We start from the raw sequence: 11796 nt of genomic DNA, 5'->3' as shown, positions 1-11796 counted from the left end.
GAACTTTGCCGAGTGCCAGGGGCACTCGACGAAGCCCCAAAAACACTCGGCAAACGACACTCGGCAACTGGTTTATCGGCAAACGCTGTTTTGCCGAGTGTTTTTCGTCGGACACTCGGCGAAGACTTTGCCGAGTGCCCAAAAAACACTCGGCAAACATTTTAAAAAAATAATAAAAAAAAGCATCAGTCGCTCCGGCGCTAGCCCGCCACCGTCGCTCTTTGGATCCACCAGCGCCCTGGATCCACCACCGGGGGGGCGCCGACGCCCTAGATCCACCGCCGACGAGCGCCACCGCCCTGGATCCGCAGCCGGAGGAAGGAGGCACCGCTCTGGATCCGCCACCGGGAGCTCTGGATCCACCGCAGGAGGGCGGCGCTGTGGGGAGGGAGGGGAGGGAGAGAGAGCTGAGGCCGGATCCAAGCTCTGGGCCGCCGGGGCGCTGCTCCTCTGGGTCGCCGGGGAGGCCGCCGAGGATCCTCCTTGGCAGGGCACGCGCCGGGGCTCCTCGTCGCGGGGTCGGGGCTCCTCGTCCTTGGTAGTGCCATTTCAATGATGTATGGACGAAAAACTATTTGTAGAGTTGGGACTTTACTTAAATTATATGTGAGTGGTGTTGCAATGAATTGTTTTATTAAGTTGTTGGCATGTGACATGAACAAGGAACTGATGTAAGGGTTGACCATGGCTGGTTTTTGGTGCCTGATGTTTGATTTGAATTTGAATGATGTAAGGACTGCCCATGCATGATGGCTGGTGTTGCAATTGGCGCCTTTTTTTTTTTTTTGAATTGAATGGTTGCCTGGCTGATCTGACTGGTTTGGCTGAATTTATTAACTGTAGCAAAATCAGCGGGTGGCACATTCAGCCAGTCGATTTGTATCAGCCGAACAGAGCAAAATCAGCGGGTGGCACGACCAAGCTTCATGCTAGTAGCAAAATTCACCAGCAATCCAGCGAGTCAACGGCAGCGTATCTTCAATCTCCCAAGGTTTGAACGGAGGGGTACATCTCACATAAAGATCACGATTTCTTGATTTCCCACCGGCGACCCCGTATGACAAAGCCATCAGGTGCCTGCTCAGTGCCTTCCCAACTATCCACGGCAGCAGCTGAGCTCGGATCTCTGCGATGCCTTTTCCCTTTACCGACAATCCCACTGTCACTGGCGCTCCCACTTATGAGAGGATCATCAATACCACGAATGGTCCTCTCTGGTGTGGATGCGCTCACCCAATTATCATCCCGGCTTTGCCTACTAAACTTGATGTTCTTCTTCATTTTGTCAAAGCGCTTCTCCACTGGTCGCACTGCTTGGTTAACAGTGAACTTAAAATCTTTTATCACCTACAGAAAAAAAATGCAGGAGACGTCAAAGATAAATGGAAAAGGAGACATCCTAAATAAATCCCAATTAGACTCATGAAGTTTAAAGAGAACATATAATAGACTAATTATTTCAAGTGTGACCTGCATGTAAAAACTCACATATTCTCCGCTGCCAATTACAAAGTCTCGAACGCTCTCTTTAATATTAGTTGCAACTATTTCATCTGGTTCCAACTGTGGAAGCCTCACTTTGGTAGGTCGACTGATATCCTTTACCTCATCAGGATCCACACGATCAGAGGCGGCGTAGTCCCCAAGCACTGAAATGTTTGTAGGCGAATATTGTTTACCTAATAGCTCATAAGGTTTCGCAGGGAACACATACAGGTGAACAATTGATGCTATGCCCATCTGTGTTGGAGGAAGACATGAAATATGATAAGTAAACAAGGATAATTTTGAAAGCGTGTCTAACTTGAAAAGGGTGAGGTACCTCTATACAAATGATGAAATCCTGAATACTTGTTTTTAACTCCAAGCTCTGTGCTAACGGACTTCTAACCAAGCCCAAAGAATACATGATGGCAATTATCACACCCTGCCACCAGGTCAGGAACACTATAGACTTGAAGGAAAGGAATTTAGCCAATGGCTGAATATGTGCCAATTCATCCTTAGTAGCTGTGTACCATTCCACTAAACAATATAGGGCCCAATATTGACTGAAGTTCAGGACTACAGCAAAGTAAGGGTATCTGCAGCACAGAGTGATTAAGATTAAATAATGCAATTTCCACAATTTATATATTACAGAAAAGGAGTGTAATGCAAAATGGAAATATATTTTCTGAGGTTAAAGAATAGGCTATCACAGTTTGTAGAGATAGTTGATTCATCTTCTACATGAAAAAAGACATTTCTGTGAACCTTTTAAAGCATTTACTCCCTCTGTCCCTAAATACCTGTCGTTTTCGTTTCCCGAGAAACAATTTTGACTAAATATATATTAAAAAATATTAATATTTATGATACATAATTAGTATCATTGGATAGATATTTGAATCTAGTTTTTTAATAAATTTATTTGGAGATACAAATGTTGCACGCATTTTCTATAAATCGAGTCAAACTTGTGGCACGCACACCAACGGCGACAGTTATTTAGGGACGGAGGGAGTATGCAACATCCTTCAAATAAACTATTTCAGTACTGCAGATATTCAATCAATAAGAAAAGGATGATTCTTTTCCTATGGGACTCAAAGAATTAGTGAAAATGCAAATTCTCGCTCGGACAAAGAAAAGTAAAGGTATCTGCAGCACAGAGTGAACAAAGCTAAACGTGCAATTTTCACCATTTATACATTGCAGACAAAGAGATTACTACACATTGGGGTGTGCCTATCATAGTCTTTATCAACCACCCTTCAACAAAATAAACTATTTCAACACTACAGATATTCAATCGATGAGAGATGGATGGTTCTTTTCCTTCAGGGCTCAAGAAATAGTGAAATACAAAATTATCACTCTTACAAAGAAAAGGAAAACGTGTCTTACCCACATCCCCATTTGAATTCTCCATCGCAGTATACACCAAAAGGTTGAAGAATAAGAGACAAGCTAGCTGTGAGGGTCTTTATAATAACCTGCACATGTAGCAAATAATTAACTAAGTTGCTCATAAAGTCAACTGTTCTGATAAAAATTAGATGGACAAGGGATCATACTGTTATGACCGGCTTAGCCTATAGCCGGAGGAGGCCCATTAGAGGCTGATAGCAGCCGCAGGGGTTAGGGGCCTAAAGGCCCATAGTATTATTTCAGTTATTTCCATTAGCTATATATATCAATTGTAAGACACTTGGATAATTAAGCAAGAGCAATCAATCTGCTCGGCTTCCTTTAGGGAGCCGGGAGACCTACAGCAGCCCTAGCCGCCTTCTCCTTCCTCTAGGTCACGAACACGGCGCCCCAGCGCCGTCCTCGTTCCCGTCCTCCGATTCATCATCCCTACAACCTCCGAACCCTAGCCGGTAGGATCCGCAGTCCTACCAATTTGGTATCAGAGATCACAGGTGCGATGTCGGGACCCCCACCAGCCTCCACCATGCCGCCGCCGCTGCCCCCATCCACGGGACCAGGGGCACCCCCGCAGCCGCTTCTTCCCGCGACGCAGCTCCTTCCCTCCACCACGCAGCTGCTGCCCGCGACGACGTCCGCGATCGTGGTCACCTCGGGGGCGGTCGCCCCATCGGCGACACCGCAGGGGCCCGTCATGACGCCCGCAGAACTGACGGCGGCCGTTCTCGAGATCGGCCAGGCCATTGCGGGCATCCGATCGTTCCTCGCGGGGCCCTATGCGACCCAGCCGCAGCCTCAGCCCTACTACTACCAGCAGGTACAGCCGGTACTGCCAGCGCCACAGCCAACGTACCAGCAGGCCCTGCCGGCGCCGCCTCCGCCACCGCAGCGGGAGGCCGCTCCAGCGGCCGTCTCCTACCAGTACGGCATGCCCTACGACGGGTCGGTTTCCTCGACACACCAGGCCGTGCATCCGCATTCGTCTACTGGAGTGCCGATCACGCAGATCGCGTTTCCCCGGTCGCCGTCGCAGCTGCCAAGTTGGATCACGGGCCTGCCAGAGGCGTCGGGGTCACCCATCTACACTACAGCGCGCTCCCAGCCTTCCGTGCCACCCCTGCTCTCCACGGGCTTGGGCATCACGCATGGGGGTGTTCCGGCGTCCGGCGTCCTGTACGGGGGCGCCGACGGCACTCTATTCCATGGTGATCACCTCCAGTCGTCGGCGATGTCGGCCAGGGTGCCAGCAGCTCCTGCAAGGGGATCCTCTGATGACGGACCTCTGCCAGCGCCGCCCAAGTTCTATAAGCTGGAGTTCCCCACGTACGACGGTTCCGGGGATCCCCTGAATTGGCTCAACCAGTGTGAGCAATTCTTCAGGGGCCAGCGTACGCTAGCATCTGACCGTACCTGGCTCGCCTCCTATCACCTGAAGGGCGAGGCGCAGACCTGGTACCACGCCCTGGAGCAAGATGAAGGGATGCCGCCGTGGGAGCGTTTTCGGGACCTCTGTCGCATGCGCTTCGGGCCACCACTACGGGGCAGCCGCTTGGCTGAGCTAGGCCGGCTACCCTTCACTTCGACGGTGCAGGACTTCGCCGCGCGCTTCCAGGCCTTGGCATGCCACGCCCCGGGAGTCTCTACACTACAGCGGGCCGAGCTCTTCGTGGGCGGCCTCCCGGAGCATATCCGGGCCGACGTGGAGATGCGAGAGCCCCAAGACCTCCAAACGGCCATGCACTATGCGCGGGCGTTCGAACGGACGGGCAGCAGCCATGCAGGCGCTGTCCCATGCGCGCGGTGCACGGCCGCCCCCGCGACTCGTACCCTCGGGCCGCGCCGCCGCGGGTCTGGCACTGCCGGGAGGCCAAGGGGCCGCTGCGGCCAACGCGCCGCCCGACGGTCGCGTGTTCCGCCGCCTGACGCCAGCAGAGCAGGCGGAGCGCCGACGCCGGGGGCTCTGCTTCAACTGCGACGAGCCCTACACCCCCGGACACGTATGCCACCGCCTCCTCTACATCGCCGCGGACGACTGCATCGTGGACGAGGCGGCGTCAGTCGAGGAAGGTGCCGCGGTGGCTGCGGAACAGGCGGAGGAGCCGGCCGCCCAGGAGCAGCCAGATGCTAACGCTTTCGTCGTCTCCTTGCATGCCTTGGCAGGTATCACAACGGAGAATACGATGTTACTGCCGGTGGAGGTGAACGGGCAGCGCCTGGTGGCCCTTCTCGACACTGGATCTACCCATAACTTCCTCCGCGGCGAGGCTATGCGCCGCTTGGGTCTCTCTCCTACGGGGGGCGACCAGTTGCGGGTTACGGTGGCCAACGGCGACCGCCTACGCTGCGAAGGCATCGCCCGCGAGGTCCCCATTCGCATTGCGGGTGAGGACTTCCTCATCACCTGCGTCGGCCTCGACCTTGGCGGTTTCGACCTCATCCTCGGCTACGACTACCTGAAGACGCTCGGTCCGATCTTGTGGGACTTGGCGGCCAAGACGATGTCATTCTCCCGCCACGACCGCCGTATCCTCTGGACGGGCATGGGCGGGACTAATGGGACTGTCCAGGCAGCGGTTGTCTCCAATGACAATCAACAGCCGCTGTTGGACCGCCTCCTACAGCAGCACAGCGCCCTCTTCGACGAGCCGCGCGGTATTCCACCGGCCCGGCCGTACGACCACCGCATTCACCTGCTACCCGACACGGCGCCGGTGGCCGTCCGACCGTACCGCTACCCCCAGCTCCAGAAGGACGAGCTGGAACGTCAGTGCGAGGCCATGCTCGCCCAAGGCATCATCCGTCCGAGCACTTCGCCGTTTTCGGCCCCAGTGCTCCTCGTCCGCAAGGCGGACAAGTCCTGGCGCTTCTGCATCGACTACCGTGCCCTCAACGCCAAGACCTCGAAGGATAAGTTCCCCATTCCGGTGGTGGATGAGTTGCTGGACGAGCTACACGGGGCTCGCTTTTTCACCAAGCTCGATCTGCGCTCGGGCTACCACCAGGTGCGGATGCACGCCGACGACATCGCCAAGACGGCGTTCCGCACCCACCACGGCCACTACGAGTTCCTGGTGATGCCGTTCGGCCTATCCAACGCACCGGCCACGTTCCAGGCGCTGATGAACGACGTCCTTCGGCCGTATCTACGACGGTTTGTGCTGGTCTTTTTTGACGACATCCTGATTTACAGTTCGTCCTGGTCGGAACACCTTCAGCACATCGCCATCGTCCTCAGCGAGCTTCGGGCGCATCATCTCCACCTTAAGCGCTCCAAGTGCTCGTTCGGGGCAACGTCTGTGGCTTACTTGGGCCACGTGATTTCCAAGGACGGCGTCGCCATGGACGCCGACAAGGTGGCGTCCGTCGAAGACTGGCCGTCGCCGCGCTCCGTCAGGGGCCTTCGGGGCTTTCTGGGCCTGGCGGGCTATTACCGAAAATTCATTAGGGAATTTGGCCTCATCGCAGCGCCCCTAACGCGTCTCTTGCGGCGAGACGCGTTCACCTGGGATGCCGAGGCCGACGAGGCCTTCCAGAAGCTCAAGCACGCCCTCACCACGGGGCCCGTCCTCCAGATGCCCGATTTCGACAAATTTTTCACGGTGGACTGCGACGCATCGGGCGTGGGTTTCGGCGCCGTCCTGCACCAGGACGCCGGCCCCCTCGCTTTCTTCAGCCGGCCGTTCGCCGCAAGACATCTCAAGCTGGCGGCCTATGAGCGGGAGCTAATCGGTCTGGTACAGGCGGTGCGCCACTGGCGTCCATATTTATGGGGGCGTCATTTCCTTATTCGCACTGACCATTACAGTTTGAAGTATCTTTTGGATCAGCGTCTCTCCACCGTTCCCCAGCACCAGTGGATCAGCAAGTTGTTCGGCTTCGACTTCACCGTCGAATACAGGCCGGGTCGCCTAAACACCGTCGCCGACGCTCTCTCTCGCCGCGACGCTGATCTGGACAGCGAGGATGGCGCAGCCTTTTGCGCCCGATCGGGACCCTCGTTTGCCTTCGTCGACGACATCCGCCGCGCCACCGTCACAGCAGCGGACGCACAGCACCTTCGCGCGCGACTAGAGGCCGGCGATCTGCCAGGTCCCTGGCGCATGGAGGAGGGCCTGCTGCTCCATGGCAGCCGGCTGTACGTCCCCGACCACGACGACCTGCGTCACCAGGCGCTCTCCCTGGCTCACTCGACGGGCCACGAGGGGGTCCAGAAGACCCTCCATCGTCTCCGCGCCGACTTCTATATTCCAGCAGACCGCGCGCTTGTCCAGGACTGGGTGCGCACTTGTACGACGTGCCAGCGCAACAAGACGGAGACATTGCAGCCGGCGGGTCTGCTGCAGCCGCTGGAGGTGCCATCCCAAGTGTGGACGGATATCTCCATGGATTTCATCGAGGGCCTCCCAAAGGTGGGCGGCAAGTCGGTCATTCTCACGGTGGTCGACCGCTTCTCCAAGTATGCGCATTTTATAGCGCTCGGACACCCCTACACCGCCGCCTCCGTCGCACGGGCCTTCTTCGACAACATCGTTCGGTTGCACGGGTTTCCGGCGACCATCGTCAGTGACCGGGACCCCGTGTTTACTGGAAACGTGTGGCGCGACTTGTTCCGGATGGCGGGCGTCAAGCTACGCATGAGTACGGCTTTTCACCCGCAGACTGATGGCCAATCCGAGGTGGTGAACAAGGCCATCGCCATGTACCTGCGGTGCGTCACAGGGGATCGGCCTCGGGCGTGGGTCGATTGGCTCGCTTGGGCGGAATACTGTTACAACACTGCATTCCATACCGCCCTGCGTGCCACCCCGTTCGAGGTCGTCTACGGTCGTCTTCCGCCGCCAATCCTGCCAGTACAAGCCCGGGACGGCCCGAACGGTTGCGGCTGACACTCTTCTACGCAGCCGTGATGAGATTCTCGCCGAGGTTCGTCAGCGCCTACTTCAAGCCCAGCAGTTGTCCAAGAAATACTACGACACCGGCCACCGTGACGTGGAGTTCGCGGTGGGCGACTGGGTGTGGCTGCGTCTGTTGCACAGGACTGCTCAGTCTCTTGATCCACGGGCGAAGCACAAGTTGGGACCGCGCTATGCAGGGCCGTTCCAGGTGCAGGAGCGCATTGGTCGGGTCGCCTATCGTCTACAGCTTCCAGAGGGCGCCCGCATCCACGACGTTTTTCATGTGGGGCTGCTCAAGCGTCATCGCGGTGATATTCCACCGACATCAGCATCCCTCCCTCCAGTCCTCGCTGGGCGTCTGCTTCCAGCGCCAGCGCGTGCCCTCCGGGCTGAACAGCGCCGGGGCATCTGGCGCGTCCTCATTGAGTGGCGTGGATTGCCCGCCGACGACGCCACTTGGGAGCCTCTCCAGGAATTCCGTGAGCAGTTTCCAGACTTCCAGCTCGAGGACGAGCTGTTTCAGCAGGCGGGGAGAGATGTTATGACCGGCTTAGCCTATAGCCGGAGGAGGCCCATTAGAGGCTGATAGCAGCCGCAGGGGTTAGGGGCCTAAAGGCCCATAGTATTATTTCAGTTATTTCCATTAGCTATATATATCAATTGTAAGACACTTGGATAATTAAGCAAGAGCAATCAATCTGCTCGGCTTCCTTTAGGGAGCCGGGAGACCTACAGCAGCCCTAGCCGCCTTCTCCTTCCTCTAGGTCACGAACACGGCGCCCCAGCGCCGTCCTCGTTCCCGTCCTCCGATTCATCATCCCTACAACCTCCGAACCCTAGCCGGTAGGATCCGCAGTCCTACCACATACATATTGAAATATACCAAATTTGATAATCTGGTAAAAGCGCACACCGAGTCTCCATGGTTTCAATATGTAATTAATAGGAAAATGATGATAAATGACTCCCTTTTCGGAGACATGATGCAGAAGAGGTTCTCCAGAATCTTCGCCACCCACCCTCTTCAAAAATGCAATTGTCCTGTCCTCACCACCTATATTCCAATTGCGGTAAACAGTGAAACATAGTAAACAAGCAGCGGTAATTGAAAAGGAAACAGGGTAAGCTATACCAAATTCCAACTGTATACATTCCCCAGATGAAATAACAGCAGAATATATATATAAAAAAATCAACACAGGAGTATATCTACCTAACTGCTAACAAATCAGTCTCATATAATAATATCTTTAACAAGTCGATGCTTCTTTTGTTTTTCATCAAGAAGAAACCAATAAGCGAATAAGAACAGTGTTGGTATCCTATGAGTTCTAGATAGGATATGATCTCTTTTATAACCTAAAGAAAGTCGTATGAGCCACTGTTTAGTCCTTGGATGAAGGGTAGTGACTTCATCTAGTTGCATAGCATGAAAGATGATCTAACAAAGGCTTGTGATTTCAGAAAGGGAATTCTTAGAAATTCTACAGAGACCCTTTTTTCCAGATTAAACCACTGATAACAAGACAACAATAAGCTGTTACGTTTGAATAATCTACAGCACAGGCATGATGAAGCCCTTTCACACCTTAGATAGCCTCCATCCAAGCATGATATTATACCAGTTGTTCAGGAATATAAACTGTGTCAAACATGTTCCAGTTTATGGATGTTAGGTATGATATCTAAAAGAATAAATGAAACCATGACTTGTTTTAAAACCAAATAGCTGCACTTTTAAGTGTACTTCATATCCATGACCCATGTACCCTTAAAAGGGAAAAGAATATGTATCTAACAGCATTGATGTTACAGATTCATAACAGAAAGTGTACATCCAACCTTTAAGTAGGTGTAACAATGCAAGCAACCTCTGAGGGTGGCAATTTAGAAGTTAAAATGTCGCTGAGGCTCAGGAAAAGAACTCACCTAAACAAGCAGTTATATATCTTCCAAAGCAATACATAGCAAATGCTTCATAGCCATCACGCAAGATGCCACAATAGACACTAGTGTCTGGATTTACCAATGAAACATACTGTTGCAGAGAAGTACCAAAGATCAACAAATAAGCAACTAGATGAGCTATAACCAATCAGCAAAGAGCTAGAAGTTGTTTTAGAGATATTACTGATTCAATAGCGTAGCAAGGGACCATCAAGATAACACCAAGAACAAATTTCTGTTCCTGCAACAGAGCAAACATGACAAGATGGATATTTGATCATTTATTTACAAACAATAAAAAAGGTCACATTATTGAGCATGTTGTGGTGGTAAAACAAACCTCTGGATTGTTGTATGCCGAGAGGTGCTCAAATATCAAGTACATCGAGAGAGAAACAGAAAGAAGCATAAAGAATCCTGATATGAGTATGGCCCATGTGGGCGCTGCGTATTTGTCCGTCAAGGGCAAAAGAAGCCCAAGATTGACCCTCATGGAAGCTGATAGCACTTTGTCGACCTCCAATGCTCTTAGTCATCAACATTATATAGCTACACGTTCGCTATAAGACTGAGCATGCCAGGAACACGGATCAAATTACAGTACAAATTGTGCTGATAGTTTACTATCTGCAAGACCATTGTATTAAGATATATTAGATAAACGATCAAAAGTTTAACAGATCAACAACATATTTCAGATGATAAATAGACTGCCAAATAGATTGATCCATTCACAGACAATTAAGGAATAGAATAGTCTTATGATGAGTAGTGATTTGCAAGTATGACCTAAGAGATGCCACATTACCACTTGCATATAAACGAAAGATTTTTCTCACTCGAACTATTGAAAAGGTTAAATCTGAAAAATTCTCTTGGATAAGTTAAGAATCGCTAGCGGTACAAAATGCAAGCTCAAATAAGCATGTCAGCAGCCAATAGAACGTGACAAACTTAACGAAATCATTGTTAGCAGCGTCGTTTCTATTCTTAGAAGAACAGAAAAAAAAATAGAAGTGTCATCTCCTGATGGCAACGCTCTCCTCACGGCTACGACAACCGACAAGCAATAGAACCATACTACAAACATATATATAGCTCAACCAACAAACCCGGTGAGATTATTTTCTGACGCGGAACCAGACGACAGATGTGATGAAGGCCCCGACCATGCGGACAAACAGCAAAACGCCAAACTCTCCAGTCGCGGGGGAAGCTACCTAAATCTCCATTCCACTGGAATCATCCTCGTGTGGGAAGAGCAAAAGGGGCGGCTAAATTCCGCTCAAATCAGACCACGCGTATACTAACTACTAAGTTAGCTAGTTGGATGAGCTGAGAGAAAGGATTAGCCACGATTCGACTCGAAACCCTCAAGCGAAAGAGAAAGGATGAGCTGAATCAAGCACCTGAGCTGCTACTGGGGTTGAAACAGCCTCGGGGAATCGAGACCAATTCGAAGAACGAACCGGGGGGCTCGGGCGGCGGCGGCGGCCGGAGGCGCCTTGCTTACTCCGCGACAGGAGGGGAACGGCGCTGCGCCGGCGTCTCGCCGTCGCGGTCGCCGTCGCGGCGCTGGTCAGGGCAAGAGAGCGGTTGGGGCTGATCGCTGACGTGGCGCCGATAGCCTGGGGGAAGACGCGGCTCCAGCTGAAAAGTTGGGAGCCGGCACGGCAAGTCGGCGCTAGACAAGTGTGAAGACTGAAGAGGGGAGGACTTGGACCAGAACCAGCCAATCAAATAAAAGGGAAAAACATTTTCCAAACAAAAAATGGAAAATGAGAGGCCGAGGCCAAACAAGAAATTTCTCTAAATATAGAAAAATATAATCGTAGAATCATTTTATCCGCAATGCCATACAACTGTTTGCACTGAAGTGAAACTGACATTTTTTTCCCAATCTAGTGAATTCTGAGGCCAAAGGTGATACATAAGGTAATTCCTAATGATTTACTGTCCTAATCCCTTCGCGACAAGTGGGATGGGTGAAGACAAAGGTAGCAAGTGGTTTTAGCGCTTTCACTAGAGAGACTGAGAGAGC

General features: G+C 52.3%; 1 protein-coding gene across 1 annotated transcript; it reads right to left on the bottom strand.

Moving 5' to 3' along the window:
- Positions 1–608: 608 nt before the first annotated feature.
- On the bottom strand, positions 609–11449 carry LOC136517418 (protein LAZ1-like). The gene is made up of 9 exons (XM_066510974.1): positions 11165–11449; positions 10096–10382; positions 9940–9996; positions 9738–9846; positions 8678–8862; positions 2890–2978; positions 1823–2084; positions 1489–1740; positions 609–1347 (listed from the first exon to the last, which is right to left on the bottom strand). Exons 2-9 carry the CDS (start codon positions 10246–10248, stop codon positions 1024–1026), a joined length of 1431 nt encoding a protein of 476 aa, XP_066367071.1. The 5' UTR covers positions 10249–10382; positions 11165–11449; the 3' UTR covers positions 609–1023.
- Between the last annotated feature and the right edge of the window lie 347 nt (positions 11450–11796).

This window comes from Miscanthus floridulus, chromosome 17 (assembly GCF_019320115.1).
Source record: "Miscanthus floridulus cultivar M001 chromosome 17, ASM1932011v1, whole genome shotgun sequence".
Classification (NCBI taxonomy): Eukaryota; Viridiplantae; Streptophyta; class Magnoliopsida; order Poales; family Poaceae; genus Miscanthus; species Miscanthus floridulus.
The sequence above is the reverse complement of the archived record's forward strand: the minus strand, read 5'-3'. Positions and strand labels throughout refer to the sequence as shown.